Source organism: Myotis lucifugus, unplaced genomic scaffold (genome assembly GCF_000147115.1).
Source record: "Myotis lucifugus unplaced genomic scaffold, Myoluc2.0 scaffold_462, whole genome shotgun sequence".
In the NCBI taxonomy this organism is placed as follows: Eukaryota; Metazoa; Chordata; class Mammalia; order Chiroptera; family Vespertilionidae; genus Myotis; species Myotis lucifugus.
The window spans coordinates 521,550-546,015 of NW_005871510.1; the positions used below are offsets into that span (position 1 = coordinate 521,550).

At 42.2% G+C, this 24,466-nt stretch overlaps 1 protein-coding gene across 3 annotated transcripts in view; it reads left to right on the plus strand.

The window, feature by feature from the left end:
• The window catches only part of LOC102428950 (zinc finger protein 14-like), a 98,701-nt gene that overhangs the window by 62,951 nt on the left and 11,284 nt on the right, over positions 1–24,466 (plus strand). The window contains exon 1 of one of the 3 annotated variants that reach the window (XM_014445520.2): positions 13,016–13,105. The exons of the other annotated variants lie outside the window; for them this stretch is intronic. Within the exon in view, the coding sequence (XP_014301006.1) occupies positions 13,103–13,105 (3 nt within the window). The 5' untranslated portion in view covers positions 13,016–13,102. Of the gene's footprint in view, positions 1–13,015; positions 13,106–24,466 lie in introns of those variants that run through there. 3 annotated transcript variants of the gene reach the window in all.

Sequence of the window (24,466 nt, forward strand, 5' to 3'; positions counted from 1 at the left end):
TCTTAAGTATATTGCAACATTTTTAGGGGAAACATTTGTACCTAGAAATGACTGAATTACCCTACTGGCACAAAATAAAATGAGTGAACTTTGAAAAATGTAAAGTGGAGAGACATTAAAGCACTAATTTGGATTGATAAATTAGTAGAAATATTACTATGATCTTATCACTGAATTTGTGGATATGAATCCTACCGTTCAGTAAAAAGCTAAAAATGATCTGCCATGTCATAGGCCCAGACACTTCAGTGACTTCAAAAAGGTGAAGGCTTTTTAGTGCAGGTTAATTGTTTGCAAGCAGAGAAACCAACTCTGGCTAATGTAAGGAAGGCAGGCATTTCTCTGAAATGGGCAGATGAACACAGGCCTCTGAAAGGACCCAGCAGGGGCAGCTCAACTCCTGTCAGGGTCTGCCCTGGAGTGGATCTGTGTTAACCAGGGTCTCCCTTGGCTTTACTGCCCACAGAGTTGAATTGCCCAGATCCCTTTAGTTCCATGACTACCCCTAGGCCAGAGGAGGGAGAAGAGTGTTGAAAGATGTTCCCATTGAGACTTAATGCAGAGGTAGATGGTGGGTCCCCCACAAAAATAGTTATTGTCACAAAAGAAGAGGGAAGAGATTTAGTGTAGGCAAAAACAAGAGATTTGTTCTGCAGGTAGAAATGTAGTTATTAATGGGGGAAATGAAATTACTTGTCTTCAGGAGGCATCTTCCCTTCCCCTTTCACTTGCAGATGTGAATTAGAGAATGATGGGTCCTATTTGTATGGACTTATAATTCCTGTGCGATCCATTGGACAGTGTCTTTGATATAGACATGTGTTTATTGAACATCAAATGAGAGACAGGGAACAGACACTGTATTGTAGGCTCAACACCTTCAATGTAGTCTTGCAAAATACAAGGCAGCATGAGAAATATTGCAACTAAATATTAAGGGTAGTATGTTTCATAGGAGTTTTCAAGTAGAAATAAAACACTTGTCTAGACAAGTTTTACGGAGAATAAGTTTTGTTTGGCTGGGATCTTGAAACATGAGTCGGATTCTGAAAAGATAAAAGAGTGTATTTGTGGGGCACTCCAGAAAGCTTATTTAGGCTAGAGGAGGAGCATGAAAGTGAAGTCATGGAAGATAAATAAACAGCCATTCCACTTCCCTCAGCGCAGTGCACTCTACTACCTTACTTAGTAGGTCTTTGGATGTGGAATTGTACTTTGGAAATGCAGTTCTACTAGCGCTGAGTTTCTTTTCAAGAGCCTTTTCTTCATTAGCTAATCTGGAAAGATCTGCTTCTTGCTCATGTTCTAAAAACCGCCTGAGGTGCTCAAATTCAGAGAATAATTCCAGCCTTTGGTTTTGCATCTTCTCTCTAAATTCTAAGAGGTTTTTGCTTTGAGTGCTTATTAATTTCTGAATGTCTGCCACCTGCTTCTTCAGGGGCTCAATGTAGCTGCTGAGCCTTTGCTTGTGATGACAGGCAGCCCCCTCCATGGGCCTCTCCTGGTGGTCAGGGGGCTGAGTGCACAGGTGACACAACAGCTCTAGGTCTTTCTCTCAGAAGAGGGTCAGGACCTTCTGCTTGTCCCACAAGCACCTCTTCCTGTCTCTTCTTGCCCCTGGTGGTCTAGAGGAGCTTGGTGATGACCACCATCCTTCCCAGCTGGGTGTTGCTCCTCACATGCCTCTCTTCACATGGGTGACAACACACAGGGCAAGGGAACCTGTCCTGTAGATCAGCCCAGGACTGCTGGATGCAGGAGTGATGGACATTGTGCTCACATTCAATAGTGACAGGCTTTTTCAGGTCATCCAGACAGATGGGATAATTGATTTCTGCTGGGAGTCCTGCCAGAGCTGCTTCAACTTCCAGTGGGCCCCGAATGAAGGACTGGACTGAGGTAGGTTTCTTCGGGAAGCTGGGCTCTGCAGTGAGAAGTGGATGCCCCGGAAATCTCAGTCCTCACTGTGCTGGTGGCCTATGAGTCCTGCAAGTCCCCTGACCTTTTAATTCCAGCTGCCAAGAGAAGCCCTTCCCCCAACCTGCAGCCAGTCAGAGCTCAGCTGGACAACTGCTCCTCCAGATTTGGAAGCTCAAAGAAAATGAAGCCAGCTAAGCAGCTTCTTGGTTAGAAGAACAGTTCCTACTTGAAATCATTAGTTGTTGTGTGTGAGAAAATATTTCTTCCTTCAATCCCTGAGTTTATTTCAAGTGATTCCAGTCAGATTTCTCTCTCCTAACCCCAATCTTCCATTCTCATGATTTTATCATTAAGCCCATCTACTTCCACCCAAGGATTAGGGTTCTCTCCAGCAATTCTTCCATTGATTATTCAGGAAGTTTTTCTGTATATTAGTTGCTCTTCAAGTTTGTTCCGGGACCATGTCTATGCAATATCAACTTACTAGTACTCTGCCGCCATTTTTAATCTTACCAATTTGTATTTCTTAATCCCTTCACCATTTCATCCAGCCCCGAAACCTTCTCTCCTCTGGCAACCATCAGTTTGATCTCTATGAGTCTTTCTATTTTGTTTGTTCATTGATTTTTTTCTTTAGATTTCACATATAATTGGAATCATATGGTAATTATCTTTCTGTCTGACTTATTTCACTGAGTTTAACCTCTAAGTCCATTCATGCTGTTGCAAAAGGTAAGGTTTCATTTTTTATTACGGCCAAGTAATATTCCATTGTATATATGTACCACTTCTTCTTTATCCACTTGTCTATTTTTTTAATACATTTTATTGATTTTTTACAGAGGGGAAGGGAGAAGGATAGAGAATCAGAAACATTGATGAGAGAGAAACATCAATTCAGCTGCCTCCTGCACACTCCCCACTGGGGATGTGCCCGCAACCAAGGTATATGCCCTTGACGGGAATCAAACCTGGGACCCTTCAGTTCGCAGGCCAATGCTCCATCCACCAAGCCAAACCAGTTAGAGTTCCACTTGTCTATTGATAGGCACTTGGGTTGCTTCCACATATCTGCTATTGTAAATAATGCTGCAATGAACATACATTCATTTAAATTAGTGTTTTGTGTTTTATCAGATATATACCCAGAAGTGGAATTACTGGGTCAAACAGGCATTTCCATTTTTAATTTTTTGAGGACCCTCCATACTGTTTTTCCATAGTAGCTACACCAATCTTCATTCTCACCAATAGTTCATGAAGGTTCCCTTTTCTCCCATCCTCGCCAGCACTTGTTGTTTGTTGATTTATTGATGATAGCCATTCTGACAGGTGTGAGTTGATAGCTCATTTTGTTTTTTCCTTGTAATCCTCAACCGAGGATTTATTGGAGGGGGGCAGGGGGGAGAGAAATTAGTTGCCTCCTGTACCATCAACTGGGGATCCAACCTACAACCAGGGTATGTGTCCTGACCAGGATTGAACCTGTACCCTTTGCGGAATGATGGTAAAACAAATGGAAACACTTTTAGTTTTGTTTTTTAAAAAATATATTTCATTGATTTTTTTACAGAGAGGAAGGGAGAGGGATAGTTAGAAACATTGATGAGAGAGAAACATCAATCAGCTGCCTCCTGCATACCCCCTACTGGGGATGTGCCCTTAACCGGAATCGAACCTGAGCCCCTTCAGTCGCAGGCCAATGCTCTAGCCACTGAGCCAAACCAGTTAGGGCACAGTTTTAGTTTTAATTTGTATTTTTCTGATGAACAGTGACACTAAACATCTTTTCATATGTCTGTTGGCCATCTGTAATGTACATCCTCTTTGGAGAATCAGGTCGTCTGCCATCTTTTAATTGGATTGTTTATTTTCTTGTATATATTGTGTAAGAATGTGGTCTAGGTTTCATTTTTTTGCACGCATTTTCCAATTTTCCCAACAGCATTTATTGAATACACTGTTTTTACTCCATTGTGTGTACTTGTCTCCTTTGTCATATATTAATTTACCATAAAAGTGTGGACTTACTTGTGGGCTCTCTATTCTCTTCCATTGTTCTATATGTCTGTTTTTATGCTGGTACCATTCTGGTTTAATTACTATAGCTTTGTAGTATAGTTTGATATCAGTTAATGTGGTATCTCTGACTTTGTAATTCTTCCTCAAGATAGCTATGGTTATTTGGGGTCTTTTGTGGTTTCATATAAAATTTTGAATTATTATTATTTTTTAAAATATATTTTTATTGATCTCAGAAAGGAAGGGAGAGGGAGAGAGACAGAAACATCAATGATAAGAGAGAATCATCAATCGGCTTCCTCCTGCATGCCCTGCACTGTGGATTGAGCCTGCAATCTGGGCATGTACCCCTGACCGGAACCAAACCCAGGACCCTTCAGTCTGCAGGCTGACACTCTATCTACTGAGCCAAACCAGCTAGGGGCACATTTTGAATTATTCCAGTCCTGTGGAAAATGTCATTGGTATTTTGATAGGAATTGCACTGAATCTATAGATCACCTGGGGTAGTATGGACATTTTAATGATGTTAATTCTTCTTATCCATGAGTATAGTATTTACTTCCACTTATTTGTATCTTCTTCAGTTTCTTTCTTCAGTGTATTATAATTTTCTAAGTACAGGTCTTTTACCTCCTTGGTTAAATTTATTCCTAGGGATTTTATTTTTTTATTCCAAATCCATTTTAATCTTATGGGTCTACCATCCTATATGGGGTCTGTTGTTGAGCATATGTTGTTATGTGGCTCATGACTGTATTAAGTTTTGCTTTTGGTGATGTGACTTTACACAAGTGATTTATTGTGTGCCCATTGACCCTTTTTTGTTTTAATAGAACAGATGCAAATTTTAATTGTTTATTTTCCCAGAGTCAATGAATGGCTGTTATTAAAAAGTGTATTTTGTGTGTGTGTGTGTGTGTGTGCGCGCGCGCGCGCGTGTGTGTGTGTGTGTGTGTGTGTGTGTGTTTACACGTAGCTAATAACCACCTGGGTGTAATTTGCATAAACGTTTTGTGCCTCTCTTTCCAGGATCTTTTCTGGGGAACAGAAATCCTATGAGAAATCCTTTGGGTGGTTCCTCTTGGGTATCTTTCTGGATGCAGCACTTCCTCTCCCCAAGTTTGTCACCTTTAAATATTTATTCACTTTATTTTAGTCTCAGGTTTTTAATGAATAAAAGTGTATGCAATCATTGCAACTTAAAATAAAGTATAAAATATTTTCAAGTATTCTGGACACAAGTGCCTCTCAGAGAAATCACATATTTTATCGTTACATTGCATCTATTAAATTATTGTTTGGCTTGTTTCTTCCGAGTGTTGGTAGGAATATTACAAGATCTATTATATCGAGTGAATCAAATAGATTTTTAGAGCTTAGACAGGAGGTGTTGAAGTATGATTAATAATTTATAAAATAAATTCTTGCTGTGGGAACAATAATTAATTAACATTTTATTATTCATATTTTTAATATTTTCTTTTGTTTTTAAGTAAGGCCCTTTAACTTTTCTTGTAAAACTGGTTTAATGGCACTGAACATCTTTTACCTTTTTCTTGTGTGGGAAAGTCTTTATCTGTTTTTTGTTTTTAATTCTGAATTATAGTCTCACTGGGTAGGGTAATTTAGGTTGTAGGTCTTATCACTACTAGGAATATTCCATGCCGGCCCTAGCCTGTGTGGCTAAGTTGTTTGGACATTGTCCTGAGCACAGAAAGGTTGCCAGTTTGAGTCCTTGTCAGGGCACATACCCATGTTGCTGGTTCCATCCCTGGTCGTGTAGGTGTGGGCGGCAACCAATTCATGTTTTCCTTCCACATTGATGTCTCTCTCTCTCTCTCTCTCTCTCTCTCTCCCTCTCTCTCACCAGTAAAAATATCCAGACTTGCCCTAACCGATTTGTCTCAGTGGGTAGAGTGTCAGCCTGCAGACTGAAAGGTCCTAGGTTTGATTCAGGCCAAGGGCGTGCACCTTAGTTGTGGACACATCCCTGTAAAGTTGCTATTAAGAATCAAGCTGACACTTTTATGGGATTTCCCTTGTATGTAACCAGCTGGTTTTCTCTTACTGCCTCTAAGATTGTCTTTGTCTTTGATCTTTGGCAATTTAATTATGATGGGTCTTAAAATAGGCCTTTGGTTCATCTTGTTTGGGACTGTCTGTACTTCCTGGACTTGTGTCTATTTTCTTTTGCCAGATTATGGAAATTTTCAGTAATTATTTTTTTTAAAAAGTTCCAATTCTTTGCTTTCTTTCTTCTTTTCTGCTACCCTATAACACAAATGTTGTTATGCCCGATGTCATCTCAGAGCTCCCTTAAACTATTTTCACTTTTCAAAGATTGATTTTAGAGACAAAAAGAAAACATTGATTTGCTATTTCACTCATCTATGCATTCATTGATTGCCTCTTACTTGTGTCCTGACTGGGAATCTCACCTGCAACCTTGGGGTGGCAGGACAACTCTCTAACTAGCTGAGCTACTTGACAAGGGCTGCATGTACATTTTTCTAATAAAGGAATGCTTTTCCTGTTTTATAAAAATATTTTACTCCTCTACCTGGTTTTGCTCAGGGGATAGAGAGCATCGGCCTGCAGAATGAAGGGTCCCGGTTTTTATTCCGGTCAAGGGCACACGCATGTGTTGTGGGCTCAATCTCTCATGGGGGGGGGGGTGTGCAGGAGGCAGCTGATCAATGATTCCTTCTCATCATTGATATTTCTATCTCTCTTTCTCTCCCTTCATCTCTGAAATCAATAAAAATGTATTAAAAAGAATATTTTATTAACTTTTACTAAGCCATCTAATGCTAACTGATATTGTATTTTCACATATGGAGAGGATATAGAAAATGTTCCATTCTAATATGGCCTTTCAGGTAAACATTGTTGTTACCTTTATTTAATTACTAGAGGCCTGGTGCACAAAATTTGTGCACTGGAGGGGGGTCCCTCAGCCTGGCCTGCACCCTCTAGCAGTCTGGGAGCCCTTGGGGGCTGTCTGACTGATGCTTTAGGCAGTTAGATATCCTTAGTTCTGCTGCAGACATTGGAGAAGCTCCCACCACCACCGTTTTGCTCGCCAGCCATGAGTCTGGCTTAGGGTTTCTGGCCGAGTGGTGTTCCCCCTGTGGGAGTGCACTGACCACCAAGGGGCAACTCCGGCATTGAGCGTCTGCCCCCTGATGGTCAGTGCCCCTCATAGCAACCGGTTTTTCCACCATTAAATCGATTTGCATATTAGCCTTTTATTTTATAGGATATATTTTGAATTATTATTCTCATGAACATACAAGATTTGATATCTTTTTCATCAACCAAATTTTATTTTTTATCATTTTTCTAGATTATTTTTTAAATTATATATGAGTGTGTATTCAATAATGCCAGCAGTATGGGAGAGCAGCAGGTCATCAACAAAAATCTCCTCTGCAGCCCCTCATAAACCAGCTGCTTTTGTAGGGTAAGACACAGATTACACAGGGAAATATGGATTATATGTATGATATGGGGAAGCAGGGATGACAGGCATGGATAAGTAGGAGGCTGGGGTGGGACTCCATTGTTTGGGCAACAAGGTTGTTAATCTTTCCATGGGAATGGACCACATTCCATGGTTGACTCCCAAGTCCCAGGGGCATACAACTCCCAGCCAGGGCAGAATGACCTTTCTTGAACCAACACAAGGCAATCCTGGTTAACAGAGCATGATTAATGTTTTCCATAAGCATAGCTCGTCCCAATATTCTATTCCTGCCCCTAACATTTCCCCACTGCTATTTCTATCATCTCATATCTATGAGGTTAGTTTTAGATGAAAGTCTCATCCTGCTGGACTGCATCTGCTTCTGCCTTGAAAGCAGTTCCCAGGGATGGAATACACCAAATGCGGGATCTTGGCTATGTTTTCTATTAACTGAGAATTGTCAGAAACATTCCTTTAAAGCCCTCATAACCATGGTTATGCTGCAAGTAATCTATTGCTGCCCGATTTTCTAGAATGGCCTCCCTGATCTGGCTCAGCTCTGGATTTATCCCAGGTATAGCCCTGGAGGTGGCATTCAGGGCTTTTACCGTGCTACAAGCCAGTCGGGTCACTTCTACATTGAGGGAGCCTACCATGACCAGCATAACAAAATGGTCAAAGCAATGTATGCAGCATGGTCTAGATGATTTTGAGGGCAAATTAATTAAAGCTGGGGACAGTGAAACAAGGAAGGGACTAGGATAGAAGAAGCAGTAGGAGAGAGCCTGGGCAGGGCTGCGTTGGCTCACTGGAAAGCCAGAGGAAAGGGGCCCTTGGCATGGGATCAGGGGGTGAGCCTTGGATGACCAGATGCTGCCCATGGCTCCCCTGGTTGCAAGTCTCATGGGAACCTTAGAATTTAGGAGATGCTTGCGTGCAGCGGAAGAACAGGAGGGAGTGAAAGGCAGAGGCATGCACCCGGAACGGGGAGGGCGCTACCACATCTTTATTTACTCATCCCTCGGTGCACCCTCAGGTTGTTTCCATATCTTGGTGATTGTAAATAATGCTGCAGTGAACATGGGGGTGCACATATCTTCTCAAGACACAGTTTTCTTTTATTTATTTTTTTGGTTAAATAAATATATAGAATTGGAATTGTTGAATCATATGGTATCTCTATTTAAAATTTTTTAACAATAACATCCATAGATTTTTTCATAGTGGCTTCACCAATTTACATTCCCACCAACAGTGCACAGGGATTCTGTTATCTCAACATTCTCACCACCAGTTGTCATTTCATAGTTGTGGATCTTTATTAAAGTTTTAATAATGTTTTGCACTTTTATGAGTATTTTTTCTACTTTTATTAAATTTATTCCCATTTGTTCCATTTGATTCTATTGCAAATAAGTTTCTTTTGTTAATTTTGTTATCAGATTGTTCATTGCAGTGCATAGAAACACAGTTTATTTTTATATACTGCTCTTGTATCATACCAATTTGCTGTACTAAATCATCAGTTCTAATAGCTATTTTCAGTGGGTTCCTTAGAGTTTTCTGTAAACAAGATAAGTCTTAGCAAATGAAGGTAGTTTTACTACTTTCTATTCAATCTGGATACCTTTTATTTCCTTTATTGTCTAAATTGTTCTGGCTAAAATCACCAGTAAATTGTCAAATAGAAGTGGAAAGCACTGGCATCCTGGTTTTATTCCTCATTTTCAGGAAAAAAACATCCAGATGTTTCCCATTAAACGTAGAATTACCTGTGGATGTCCCATATTCGCTCATTCTCAGGTTCAGGAAAATCTTGAGTCTTGATTTGCTGAGTATTTCTCTCATGAAAGGACGTTGGGTTTTCTCAAGAATTTCCTCTGAGCCTCTTAAGATGACCATGATATTTTAGCTTTTTACTCTATTAATCTGATGTATTACATTAGTTGATTTTTAAATGTAACCCAGCCTCACATATCTACTTGGTCATGCTGCATACTTCTTTTCAGATTTTGCTGGGTTAAGTCCTACTACTGGTTAAGGTATTTCCTTTTTTATAATCTATATTCACAGAAGAAATATGTCTGCAGTTTGTTTTTGTGGTGATGAACCTGAGCTGCCCTACTGACTGCCTATGTAAGTGAGACAAGTTAGTTAGCTCCCAAAGTCTCAGTTGCCTCTCTAACCAAAGGTGACCAGATTAGTGCTTCCATGTTTAGGAGTCTCTGAAGATGTAAAGTACTGAGCCAATCCTCCCGTGGTGCTGAGTGTCTTACACTGAGTAAGCCTCTACCAGTGCATTTATTTTCATTATTCATTTTTATATATTGGTTTGGGTGTACCACTCAGTGGTTAGACAGTCATATACCATACAAGTGTGTGCATCGTAAAGTGTCTTGATTATTATGTTAGCATTCCTGTTCCTATTCTCATTGTTATTGTCGTCATTATCTTATAAACTCTAAAACAGTTGCCCAGAAAGTGTTGCTCAGTGGTTGAACATCAACCCTTGCACCAAGAGACTGCTGGTTTGATTTCTGTCAGGGCACATGCCCGAGCTACAGACTCAGTCCCCAGTGTAGGAGACAGCCTACCGATGTTTCTTTATCATTGATGTTTATATCTCTCTCTCCCTCTCCTTTCTTTTCTGAAAAAAAAAGAAAATATGTATATACTAGTATATATACATATACACATACATATATGTCAGTTTTTAAAACATAAAATCTAAACTGGCTGGTAAAATAACTATGAAGTAATGCTTTTAATATAATTCTGTGATGACTGTTTTGATTTCATCTATGGGTGGTTATTTTTCCTCTGAAAACTTCAAAATACATGCCGTGATTATGATGTATTGCCTTATTTTTAAAAAAATATATTTTATTGATTTTTTACAGAGAGGAAGGGAAAGGGATAGAGAGTTAGAAACATTGATGAGAGGGAAGCATCAATCAGCTGCCTCCTGCACACCCCTTACTGGAGATGTGCCTGCAACCAAGGTACATGCCTTGACCATAATCGAATTGGGACACTTCAGTCTATGGGCCAATGCTCTATGCACTGAGCCAAACCAGTTAGGGCGATATATTGCCTTCTTAACTAGATAGAAAAATGTCATTGATTCTTCCAATACTGCTTCAAACACCATGCCTATATTACAGTCAGACCACAAGGAAAAATATTTTTAGGTACAAACAAATATCTGTTCTTCTGCCATTTAAATGTATTTCATGCTTTCTACCACAAAAAGGATCCATTGCTCCTTGTTTTCATTCTGATATAAGAGGCTGGAGTGCAATTTTGGAGTTCTCCAGTGAACACTGAAACTGGCCCCCACACATGAAGGAAAAGGAAAGACCAAAGAAAGAGACAGACCACTCCAGATTTTTAAATGGCAGTTCTAGTAAGCAAAGGAACTTGAATATCAGCGTGTTCTTGGGTGGCCATTAGAGCAGCAGACCTCCACACTGCCCACCAGAATCTTCAAAGTTTACCTAGAAGCCTTCACTGGGTCACCCAGTCAGATGGGATCAGCAACACATTGTCCTCGAAAACCTCAATCCTTGAAATGGCTTTAGTTCTCCATCAGGGGGAAGAATATATATCCCAAGGACAGGGATGGGAGGAAGGAATCTCATTGCCTAGCTCATTGGTTGACCAGCTGTGGCATCTTCTCAATGACCCCCCACAGAGCAGCTACTTGAATCATGTGTAACGTTTTCCATTAGGGCCATATGCCAAGGCTACCGGGAAAATCTCGCTATACATACAAGGAACCGTGTCTTTTCAGTGGGGCTCTTTGGCTGAAAAGAGCATCTTGTAGGGTGAGTCTTGAGACCTCATGGTTTCCAAGGTGCAGGTGGATGCAGCAACACTAAGTCTATTCTGGCCCTTGTGTTTGCCATGATGGAGACTACAGGAACCACCACCTCTTACCCCCTACTGTATCACCAATGGATTTCATGTAACCCACTTTTGTCTTCTCTTCGGATTGTAATATATAAAATTAGAGGCCCAATGCAGAAAATTCATGCAAGCGTAGGCCTTCCTTCCCCAGGCTTCTGGCACAAGCTTCCCTCTGGCCGTCTGTAGGACCTAGGATCTGGGCTTCCCTCTCAGTCCCAGCTTCGTCCCGAAGGACATCTGGTCTAATTAGCATATTATGCTTTTATTATTATAGATAAGGTACAAAACTGCCATTCCCTGGAACAATATCTCAATCCATTGACATTTTGCTTCCTGACAATAAACTCACAAAAATTCTCTTTAGGTTTGAATGATTCTTACATTGACAGATGGAACCCAGTTTTCTGATAAACCTCATTATTGCTGGATTCAACAGTGTAACTGTGGTGGCAACAGGAATGGCACCAGGTGTCTGACTGGGCTCAGACCAAACATGGGTTCAGCAGTCTGGGTACTTGGGTTCTGGCTAGGAAAGAACTAAGAGCAAGACCCAAGTGTAAGAGAACATTTATTGTGTAAATTAAGGAGATAGGAGAAGTAATTCTTAGGAGAAATTGGGCTTAGGAAAGGCGTTAGGGAGGTAAGGGAAGGACCCTTGGAGCTTGGGAGTGCAAGCTAATGGTAACCTGCCTGGGGGAGGAGGAGAAGGAGGTGAAAGGAAAGGTACAGGTGTGCTCCAGGGCGGGAGAGCACACTGGGTCCCCCTTCCTAAAGGTTTTAAGGGTAAAGATTTCAGGGGAGGTCCCAAGGGAAGAGCTGAATGGAATATTCTGTAGCTTTCCAGGTGTGTCCATTCAGGGATGTGGCCTCCACTGTTGGATTGGCCGGCACCAGGCCAGGGGTCATTATTCAATGCAGCTGGTCCTGATGTCAGCCCTGGCATTTTACTGCTTATTTGGACCCGGAGCTAGTGGAGGAAAGGTCACCCTGGGGACCAGGCCCAACCTTAGAAATGGTTGCCCATTGCTAGACACCTGGGCTTCCCACCCTGGTGACCTCTGTCCCTGGCCCATCTCCTTGCTCTGGGTAGGTCTTTTGAACTGCCCACAAGACAACCACAAGTAAGGGGTGGCTCATGACCTCAGAGGAGTGTGGTTGAATCACCAGTGGGAACACATTTTTTCATGTGAAAAACATTTTCTAAAGTTAACCATTCTAAATGCACAGAAGTCACTTTTCCCGCTGGAAATGATGGCTGGTTTCTGGTGTCAATGCTCTTTTTGGGAATCTGACTGTGGTTCTGGAAGGATAACACCCTAAGGCATCCCTAGTACCTGAGCCTGTGCACCTTTTTGGCAAATGCACACGTCAGACTCCAGGTGTCAACAAAGATGAAAATGGAGCCAGATTCCTTAGGTGCCTTTTAAGTGTGTGCGTTTGCAAGGAAGGACCACTGTTCCCTGGGGACTCTCAGCGCTGCCTCTCAATGCAAATGTCCCTTAACTGGAGATCTGGCTGCTTTGGGCTCAGGCCTGTGCACCTCAGGCGCTAGGGGGCATGTGGTGCACAGTGTCTGTCATCTGAGCTGGGCGCCAGGCGGGTGAAGCTGCTGTGGAGGCCGATGGGTGGGGTTACTGTGGGGCGGGTGGGTGGGGCTACGCTCTGCAATTACGCGGAAGTTCACTCAGATCGCTTCTGCCTTGTTCTTCGGTCATTCGTCCATCTGCGATCTGTAAGGTGGTGGGAGCTGCAGGCGGGACTCGGGAGGCCCAGGAACTAGAAATGGTGAGTGTGCGGCCGGGCGCGGGGACGGGGAGGAGGGGCGGGTGAGCAGCGTGGCGGACCGTCTCTCCACGGTCAGGTCCGGAGCCTGCGGACCCGAGGCGCCGGGGGCTCCGCTGAAACTGCAGGCCCTCGGGCTCGCAGGGTGGGGCCCAGCCGGGACCCGGGCGTCCAGTGTGTCCCCGCGGCAGGGCCTTGGGCTGCGGAGCGCGTCTGGGCAGCTCTGCACCCACATCCCCGCGGCTCCGCAGTCGGTGCGGTGACCACGTGGAGGGCCATTGGGGACAATGGTGACTCGGTCCCCGCGGTTCGTGCATGGGAGGAGCTGTGGTCTGTGGGGTCCCCTGTCCCTCCCTTCACCCCAGAAGGATCCCGTTTTCTCCTGAGTTATGATGTTTGTGGAGCAGGCTCTCAAGTCCACCCCCTGTCCCCCAGGCCTAGCTCTGCAGCAAATGCCTGCATTTCCAGTCTCTCCCCCGAATCCTAAGCGCCATCTTCCCTTCTCTGAGTCACAGCATGTTTATCAGCTATTTGTTTCGTGGTGGTTTTCAAACTGTTAAAACAAAATTCAACTGAATAAACTGGAAGGTTAACTGGCTGGATTCCCCGTTCCCCATCCCGTACAGTAAATAGAATCTCAGAGCAGCTGTTCACAATGGAAGACGTTTACAATTGGCAGAAAGGAAGTGGCTTTGAGAGGTTATTAGTAAAAGAAAAGAGGGGATTGCTTCAGGCAGGGTCACCCTTCCTTAGGGGAAGGAACCGCAGGAGTCTTTAGACAGATTAGTGTTGAACAGCAAGTTGCAGAGTGACTGGGTTAAAACTTTACTCCTGGGAGAGGTTGAAACTGCAGTTACATACAGTCATGCACCCCTGAACCTGGGGAGGACATCCTGAGGCAGTTTTGTTGTTTTCAGTTCTTTTACACTAAGCTGCATGGTGTAGCCTGCTACACACCTAGGCCATATGGTGTAGCCTGTGGGTTCTAGACAACAAACCTGTACAACATGCTACTGTACTGAATGCTGTTGGCAATTGTAATGCAGTGGTAGGAAGCATTTATGAAAAGGTGCAGTAAAAATGCGGTGTGCAAGGTAGAAAATGGTACATCCGTGTGGGGCACTGACCCTGAATGGGCTCCAGGACTGGAGGCTGCTCTGCAGGAGTCAGTGATTGGTGAGTGAATATGAAGACCTAGGACATTACTGTGCACGACTCTAGACTTTATGACACTGTACACTTAGGCCAGGAAATTTCCAAAAACAGCCCAGGAGGTAATGATGCAATCAAAAGGCACAGTCAACACAAGACCTTTGAGGTTGCTGCCCACATAAAACAGCATACTGCTTCACAGCAAAGTTTTCTGTCACAAAGATAAAGAGGATAGTGTAGCAAATGCATAAACCAGTTTCTCATCAGCAAGTATTCTATGTAGTGAAGGTAACTGTATGTGCTGGACTTTCATAGGACTGGCTGCACAGGAAGCTTGTTTACATCAGCATCATCATAAACATCTGAGCAATGCATTTCCCTATGACATTGTGATGGGTGTGACATCACTAGGTGATTACAGTTTTTCAAATCCACTATAATTTTTTTTATAGGAGATTTTATTTCCCATTAAGTTACAATTGACATATAACATATTAGTTTAAGGTGTACAGCATAATGATTTGATATTTGTATGTATTGTGAAGTGACCACAATAAGTCTAGTTAGCATCTGTCATCATACATAGTTACAGAATATTTTTTTCTTGTAAAGAGAACTTCTAAGATTTACTCTTAGCAAATTTCAAATCTGAAATATAGTATTAAGAACTGCAGACACCATGCTGTAAGCTGCATCTCCATGACTTATTTTATAACTGGAAGTTTGTACCTTCTGACACCCGTCATCCATTTGACCCTCAGCACACCCTGTACACTACTCCTGGAACCTCTAGCAACCATCAGTCTGTGCTCTGTATCTATGGAGGTGCTTTTTTAAAGGTTCCACAGATAAGTAAGAACACATGGTATTTCTCTTTTTCTGACTTATTTCACAAAGCATCCTGCCCTCAAGGTCCAGGTTATTACAACTGGCAGAATTTCTTTTTCTAATGGCTGAATAATACAATAATAATCCTCTGTGTGTGTGTGTGCACCGTTTTCTTTCTTTTTTTTTTATTGTTTAACGTACTACATATATCTTCTTTTTCCCCTATTGACACCCCACCCTGCCCCCAGGACAAGCCCCCACCACCCCAATGTCACTATGCTTTAATTATGTTCAATTTGTAACAATGAAAATACATCCTGCATATCAGATATGCACATTATGATTCATAACAGTAGCAAAATTAGTTATGAAGTAGCAACGAAAATAATTTTATGGTTGGGGTTCACCACAACATGAGGAACTGTATTAAAGGGTCTCAGCATTAGGAAGGTTGAGAAGCACTGCTTTCGGGTTTTCTGTGTACAGTATCATGTCTTCTTTGAGTAATGAGAGTTGTACTTCCTCCTTTGCAACTTGGATGCTTTTTATTTCTTCTACTTGTCTGAACGCTATGACTAGGACTTCCAGTACTATGTAGAATAAGAGTAGTGGAAGCGGACATCCCTGTCTTTTTCCAGGTCAGTTTGAACCAAGCTTTGATCGTAAAACAATTTATTTTTGTTCATTGACTATGATGTTGGCTATAGGTTTGTCATATATGGCCTTTATCATGTTGATATGCTCTCTCTATTCCCACTTTGCTGAGACTTTTTATCAAAACTGGATGTTGGATTTTGTCAATTGCCTTTTCTGTGTCTATTAATATGATCATGTGAGTTTTGTCTTTCAATTTGTTTATGTGATGTATCACTTTTATTGGTTTGGGAATATTGTACCAGCCTGGAATAAATCCCAGTTGGTCATGGTGTATGATCTTTTTAAGATATTGATGGATGCGATTTGCTAATATTTTGTGGAGGATTTTAGCATCTATGTTCGTGAGGGATATTGGCCCGTAATTCTCTTTCTTTGTAGTGACTTTATCTGCTTTTGGAATTAGAATAATGCTGGCCTCATAAAAAGAGTTTAGAAGTGTTCCTTCCTCTTGAATTTTCTGAAATAGTTTGAGGAGTAAAGGTGTTAGTTCTTTTTTTTTTAATTAAATCTTTATTGTTGAGATTATTACAGTTGTTTCTCTTTTTTCCCCCCATAGCTCCCCTCCTCCCCATTCCCCTCCCACCCTCCGCCCTCACCCCCCCACCACTGTCCTCATCCATAGGTGCACAATTTTTGTCCAGTCTCTTCCCGCATCCCCCACACCCCTTTCCTCCCCAAGAATAGTCAGTCCACTCCCTTTCTATGCCCCTGATTCTATTATAATCACCAGTTTATTCTGATCATCAGATTATTTATTCACTTGATTTTTAGATTCACTTGTTATTTGTTGTTCATAATTTGTATCTTTACCTTTTCTTCTTCTCCCTCTTCTTCCTCTTCTTAAAAGATACCTTTCAGCATTTCATATAATACTGGTTTAGTGGTGATGAACCCCTTTAGCTTTTCCTTATCTGTGAAGCTCTTTATCTGACCTTCAATTCTGAATGATAGCTTTTCTGGATAAAGTAATCTTGGTTGTAGGTTCTTGGCATTCATCACTTTGAATATTTCTTGCCACTCCCTTCTGGCCTGCAAAGTTTCTGTTGAGAAATCAGCTGACAGTCGTATGGGTACTCCCTTGTAGGTAATTGACTATCTTTCTCTTGTTCCTTTTAAGATTCTCTCTTGTCTTTTGCTCTTGGCATTTTAATTATGATGTGTCTTGTTGTGGTCCTCTTTGGATTCCTCTTTTTTTGGGTTCTTTGCGCTTCCTGGACTTGTAAGTCTATTTCTTTGACCAGGTAGGGGAATTTTTCTGTCATTATTTCTTCAAATAGGTTTTCAATATCTTGCTCTCTCTCATCTTCTGGCACCCCCATAATTCAGATGTTGGTATGCTTGAAGTTGTCCCAGAGGCTCCTTACACTATCTTCATATTTTTGGATTCTTTTTTTCTTTTTGCTTTTCCTGTTTGGCATTTTTTGCTTCTTCGTATTTCAAATCTTTGACTTGATTCTTGGGATCCTCTAGTCTGCTGTTGAATCTCTGTATATTATTCTTTATCAGTTAGTGTATGCTTAATTTCTGATTGGTCCCTTTGCATATCCTTGAAGGTCTCACTAAATTTCTCGGAGGTTTCTAGAAGATTCTTGAGTAACCTTATAACCGTGGTTTTGAACTCTATATCCAGAATTTTTCTTTTATCCAGTTCTTTCATTTGTGACTTGTTTCTTTTTCTCTGGATTTTGGCTGCTTCCCTGTGTTTGTTTCTATGTACTGGGTAGCTGCTAAATCCCCTTGATTTGATAGAGTGGCCTTGTATGATAGGTGTCCTATAGGGCCCAGTGGCTCAACCTCCCCAGTCACCTGAGGTGGACACTCTTGGTGCACCCCTTTGTAGGGTGTATGCACAATCTTGTTGTAGTTAACCCTTGATTGCTGTTGGTATCACTGGGATGAATTCACCTCCAGGCCAATTGGCTGTGAGGACCAGCTGTGTCTACACTGGAAGATCTGTTGCGCAGGAGACACCCTTATCGGGCAGGACTTGCTTCAGTGGGGGTTTGGTGCTCACTGAGTCTGCCCCTTGAGTGTGTCTCTTATGGATGTGAAGAGTTGTAATCCGATATGTCTCACACTGACCACTGGGTACACTGGCTCTTGAATCTCCAAGGAGGTGCAAGGTCAGCCACTGTCTGGGACCACCCAGCAGGAGCTACAGAGACATCTGCAGATTCCTCCTCTTTGTATGGGGTTACTGGAAGTGCCCAGACGAGGCCCAGCGGTGAAGCAAGGCAGGCTGCTGCTGCTGCCGGGCCTTGGGCCTTCTTTTGGAAACTCGGGCTCTCTGACCCAGCTGCAGTTTGATAGGTTTTAGGAGGAGAAAGGACAGGTCATTCATATGCAAAAGCTGATGCTCACAGTTTGGGTGGGGTTGTAAATTGGGTGGGGCGGTGTTTATGGGAATCACCAGGGCGGAGCTAACAGCAATGGCTGCCAGTCAGCCCTGCACCAGAGACATCCCGGGACTCCGCATCCTGCACCCCCGTGCAGGAACAATGATTACTGTGAGCACCTCTGAGAGAAAGCTGCCCTCACGTTCCTGTTCCAATGACAGACAGTTCAGTTTCTCTCCATATGTGTCTGGGCCCCCTAGAGTCTCACCCAGAACTGGAGATCAGAGCAAGCAGGAGCTTGAATCTCCCTCCTGATTAAAAGAGCAGCACATCCAGGTGCCAGCACTTTCTGTGCCTCCGCACCTCTTACCAGTCTCAGTGGGCTTTCTTCACCTCTCTAGTTGTGGATCTTCAACTCAGCCAGCTTTCCCGTGGTTCTGGGTAGTAGTTCTGCCTTTTAGTTGTAATTTTGATGTAGTTGTGAGGGGCAGCAAGTATAGGTGTTTACCTATGCCGCTATTATTTCCTTCCTTCTACTTACTCTGGATTTTCTTATTATACTCTTTCTAGTTCCTTAAGTTGTAGGGTTAAATAATTTATTGTTGATTTTTCTTGTTTTTTTGAGGTATGCCTGTAGTGCTATGAACTTCCCTCTCAGGACTACTTTGCTGTGTTCCATGGATTTGGGGTTGTTGTGTGTTCGTTTTCATTTGTTTCCAGGAAGTTTTTGATTTCTTTCTTTCTTTATCTCATTGGTAACCCATTCCTTGTTTAATATTATGCTGTTTAGCATCCGTGTGTTTGAATGCTTTTGGGTGTTTTTACTGTAGTTCTGGAGAATTCTCTTGTTTCATTTGGGGGTTGTTTTGTTGTCTCCTCATTTTGGCTATCTGTCTGGGTTTAGGACTATATGCTAGGTAGATCCTCTACCCTTCTCAAACTTTAGTGCAGGACAGTGTCAAATGCTGTTTTTGACTAATTTCATTCCACTGTGATCAGGAAGATGCTTGATATGATATCAATCTTCTTGACGTTCTAGAGACATGTTTTGTGTCCTAATGTGATCTTTCTTTGTGAATGATCCATGTGCACTTGAGAAGAATGTATGTTTTGCTCTTTGGGGTGAAATGTTCTACAATTGTCAATTAAATCTATCTGATCCAGTGTGTCCTTTAGAGTCACTTTCTCCTTATTAGGTTTTGTCTGGAAGATTTATCCAGTGAAGTCAGTGGGTCATGTTTTGTATCCATTCAGCTACCCTATGCCTTTTGATTGGAGCACTTAATCAATTTATATTAGGATTATTATTGATAGGTACTTATTTATTGCCATTTTAATTCTGTATGCCTAGGTTTCTCTCTGGTTCTTGTTCTCATTACAGCAGTCCCTTTTGCATTTCTTTGTGTGTGTTTTTAATTTAAATTCTTTATTGTTTAAAGTATTATATATATCTCCTTTTCCCCTATTGACCTCTCCCCAGCTACTCCCACCCCCAGGACATGCCCTCACACCGCTCTGTCTGTGTCCATTGGTTATGCCTCCATGCATGCATACAAGTCCTTTGGTTGATCTTTTATCCCGCACCCCTCCCCTGCCTTCCCTCTGAGATTTCACGGTCTGTTTGATGCTTCTATGTCTATGGGTCTATTTTTATTGATCAGTTCGTGTTGTTCATTATATTCCACAAATGAGTGAGATCATGTGATATTTATCTTTCTCCAACTGGCTTATTTCACTCAGTATCATGCTCTCCAGGTCCATCCATGCTGATGCAAATGGTAAGAATTTTTTCTTTTTTATAGCAGCATAGTATTCCATTGTATAGATGTACCACAGGTTGGTTTGTTTTAATCCACTCATCTGCTGATGGATACTTAGGCTGTTTCCAACTCTTAGCTATTGCAAATTGTGCTGCTATGAACATATGGGGTGCATATATCCTTTTTGATTGGTGTTTCTGATTTCTTGGGATATATTCCTAGAAGTGGGATTACTAGGTCAAATGGGAGTCCCATTTTTAATTTTTGAGGAAACTCCATACTGTTTTCAACAGTGGCTACATCAGTTACATTCCCAGCAGCAGTGCACCAGGGTACCTTTTTATCCACATCCTCACCAGCACTTGTCATTTGTTGATTTGTTGATGGTAGCCATTCTGACAGGTGTGAGATGGTACCTCATTGTCATTTTGATTTGCATCTCTCAGATGATTAGTGACTTTGAGCATGTTTTCATATGTCTCTTGGCCTTCTGTTTGTCCACTCTGGGAAAGTGTCTATTTAGGTACTTTGTTCCCTTTAGCATTTGTTGTAATGCTGGCTTGGTGGTAATGCATTTTTTTTGTCTAGAAAGCTATTTATGTGATCGTTGATTTTGAATGATAGCTTTGCTGCATATAGTAATCTTGGTTTCAGATACTTGCTTCCCATTACCTCGAGTACTTCATGCCATTCTCTTCTGGTCCTATAAGTTTCTGATGAGAAATCAGGTGTCAGCCTTATGGGAACTCCTTATAGGTAAAAGTTTGCTTTTCTCTTGCTGCCTTTAAGATTCTCTCATTGTCTTTAGTTTTTGGCATTTTAATTATGATGTGTCTGTGTCTGGGTCTGTTTGGGTTCTTCTTGCTTGGGGTTCTCTGTGCCTTCTGAACTTGTGTGACTTTTTCCTCTACCAGATTATGGAAGTTTTCTTCCATTAGTTCTTCAAGCAAGTTCACTTCTCCCTTTCTGCCTATTCTGGCCCACATGCTAGTCTACTATTGTTACATTTCACGTTGTTTCACAGCTCCGTTAAGCTATTCTCATGTTTTTAAATTGATTTTTCTTCTTGGTCCTCTGATTGAGTGATATTTTCAATTCTGTCTTGTAATTCACTGATTTGATCCTGTTTCTCCTAATCTGCAGTGTATTCCTTCCAGTGTGTTATTAGTGTTATATCATTCTTTATTTCCAACTCTTCTTTTTTTCATAGTTACTATATCATTTTTCATACTGTTGAGCATCTTTAACATCATACTCTGAACTTCGTTATAGATAAATTTCTTATCTCTGCTTCATTTATTTCTTTTTCTGGAGAATTCTCTTGTTGTTTCATTTGGGGGTTGTTTTGTTGTCTCCTCATTTTGGCTATCTGTTTGGGTTTGGGACTATATGCTAGGTAAATCCTCTATGCTTCTCAAATTTCAGTGCAGGACAGTGTCAAATGCTGTTTCTGACTAATTAGATCAAGCAAAGACTCAGTCTCCAGAGACCACCTCTACCTACACACTGATAGGCTTCAGGCTTGAATTGTCCCGCCAGGGAATGGTCTGGAGTTATGGCGAGTTTTTCTCAACAGGGTGGGGCAGTTGCTTCTGCCTGGAGGCTAATTGTAATTTTTAGTCTCCTATGTGGCCTCAGGGCAAGGTGATTTCCAATAGTGTGTGTCAACTGCCTTTTCTCCAGACAAGGCAAATGTCTATGTGGGAAAGATGCCCTCTGCTGTGTGAGGGAATGAAACTGGGGGTGTCTGCCCAGGAATCTGGGGGTGTCTGTTTTCTAATCTCTACCCTCCGAGTTCCCAATCCTGGCTTCTGCTTACACAGCTCCTGTCTGCTCTGCCCTCCCTCTGCTGGAGCACAAGGTGGTTGGCTGGAAGGGAATTTTGTGCACTGGCCCTTTAATATGGTGGCTTAATTTGCAGCTATCACTCCTTGAGAAACAGCAACTACATTGCTTTTCACATCCAGATGTTAGGTGGGTACCCTTCTCAGTTGTGCTCTCTACTGGGGTGCCCAGCTTGGGGAATTAGATCCCAGAGTTCTCTATGGCAACCCCCCCACAGCTGAGATATCTCTCTGGAGCTTCAATTGCTGTCTTTGGATGCAGTGCCAGCCCTTCCCGCCTCTGCCCCGCCTTCCAGTCTCTATGGGGTCTCCACTTTCAGTCCTTGGGTATCAGGGTTCTCTGCAGCAAATCTTCCATTGATTATTTAGGAAGTTTTTCTGAATATTAGTTGTACTTGCAGTTTGTTTCCAGGAGCATGTCCGTGAAATATCATCTTACTCTGCTGCCATTTTTAATCACCCCAATTTGTACTTCTTAACCATTTCACCCACCCACCAAACCTTTTCCCCTTTGGCAACCAACCACCAGTCTGATCTCTAGAGTATTTCTATTTTGTTTATTCATTGATTTATTTCTTTAGATTTCACATGTAAGTGGAATCAAATGGTAATTGTCTTTCTCTCTGACTTATTTCACTGTGTTAAACTTCTAATTCCATCCATGCTATTGCAACAGGTAAGGTTTCATTATTTATTGTGGCCAAGTAATATTCTTCTTTATCTACTTGTCTATTGATAGGCACTTGGGTTGCTTCCATATATTGGCTATTGTAAATAACGCTGCAATGAACATATATTCTTTTTCTTTTTAATTTTAATTTTTTTAAATTAAATCTTTATTGTTCAAATTATTACATTTGTTCCTCTTTTTCCCCCCATGACTCCCCTCCTCCCAGTTCCCACCTCACCCTCCGCCCTCACTCCCCACCCACTGTCCTCATCCATAGGTGCACGATTTTTGTCCAGTCTCTTCCCGCATCCCCCACACCCTTTCCCCCCAAAGAATAGTCAGTCCATTCCCTTTCTATGTCCCTGATTCTATTATAATCACCAGTTCATTCTGTTCATCAGATTATTTATTCACTTAATTTTTTGATTCACTTATTGATGGATGTGTATTTGTTGTTCATAATTTGTATCTTTACCTTTTTCTTCTTCTTCCTCTTCTTAAAGGATACCTTTCAGCATTTCATATAATACTGGTTTGGTGGTGATGAACTCCTTTAGCTTTTCCTTATCTGTGAAGCTCTTTATCTGACCAATTCTGAATGATAGCTTTGCTGGATAAAGTAATCTTGGTTGTAGGTTCTTGGTATTCAGCACTTTGAATATTTCTTGCCACTCCCTTCTGGCCTGCAAAGTTTCTGTTGAGAAATCAGCTGACAGTCGTATGGGTACTCCCTTGTAGGTAATTGACTGTCTTTCTCTTGCAGCTTTTAAGATTCTCTCTTTGTCTTTTGACCTTGGCATTTTAACTATGATGTGACTTGGTGTGATCCTCTTTGGATTCCTTTTGTTTGGGCTTCTCTGTGCTTCCTGAACTTGTAAGTCTATTTCTTTCACCAGGTAGGGGAAGTTTTCTGTCATTATTTCTTCAAATAGGTTTTCAATATCTTGCTCTCTCTCATCTTCTGGCACCCCTATAATTCGGATGTTGGTACGCTTGAAGCTGTCCCAGAGGCTCCTTACACTATTTTCGTACTTTTGGATTCTTTTTTCATTTTGCTTTTCCGGTTGGGTGTTTTTTGCTTCTTCGTATTTCAAATCTTTGACTTGATTCTTGCGTCCTCTGGTCTGCTGTTGGGAGTCTGTATAATATTCTTTATTTCTGTCAGTGTATGCTTAATTTCTAGTTGGTCCTTTATCACAACATTGAGGGTCTCACTAGATTTCTTGAGGATCTCACTACATTTATCGGCGGTTTCTAGAAAATTCTTGAAAAACCTTAAAAGTGTGGTTTTGAACTCTATATCCAGTCGTTTGCTTTCCTCCATTTCTGTCATTTGTGTCCTGTTTCTTTGTCTCGGCATTTTTTATGCTTCGCTGTGTCGATAGAGTGGCTTTCTGTGCTAAGTGTCCTATAGGGCCCAGTGGCTCAGCCTCCCCAATTACCTGAGGTGGACACTCTTGGTGCACCCCTTTGTGGGCTTTGTGCACAGTCTTGTTGTAGTTAAGCCTTGATTGTTGTAGGTAACACTGGGAGGGATTGACCTCCAGGCCAATTGGCTGTGAGAATCAACTGTGTCTACGGTGGGAGAACTTCTGTGCTGAAGACACCCTTCTGGGGCAAGATTTGCTTCAGTGGGGCTTTGGTGCTCACTGAGTCTGCCCCCTGAGTGTGTCCCTTATGGATCTGCGGAGTTGTAATTGGATGGTTCCACTCTGACCACTGCGTACACTGGCTCTTGGATCTAAGGAGGTGCTAATCTAGCTTCTTCCTGAGGCTATCCAGCAGAAGCCAGCTGTAAAGCAATGCAAGTTGCCCTGGGGCGTTGAGGCAGCTGCAGTTTGTTAAGTAATTTTCAGATTGCAAAGGGCCGGGCCTTTCATATGCAAAAGCCTCCTTGCAGGGCTTGGGCGGGGCGTGGTCCCAGGGGATCAACAGGGCAGGCCGAGTGAGCCAGCAGTATGGCTGCTCTCAGTCCTGTCCTCAGAGGCCCCGGCAATCGCTGCATGTGCCTCCGAGAGAAAGCTGTCCTCGGGTTCCGACCGATGCCAGACAGTCCCGTTTCTCCCGTGTGAGTCTGGATCCCCAGAGACTCGCCCGGAACTGGAGCTCAGAGCCCG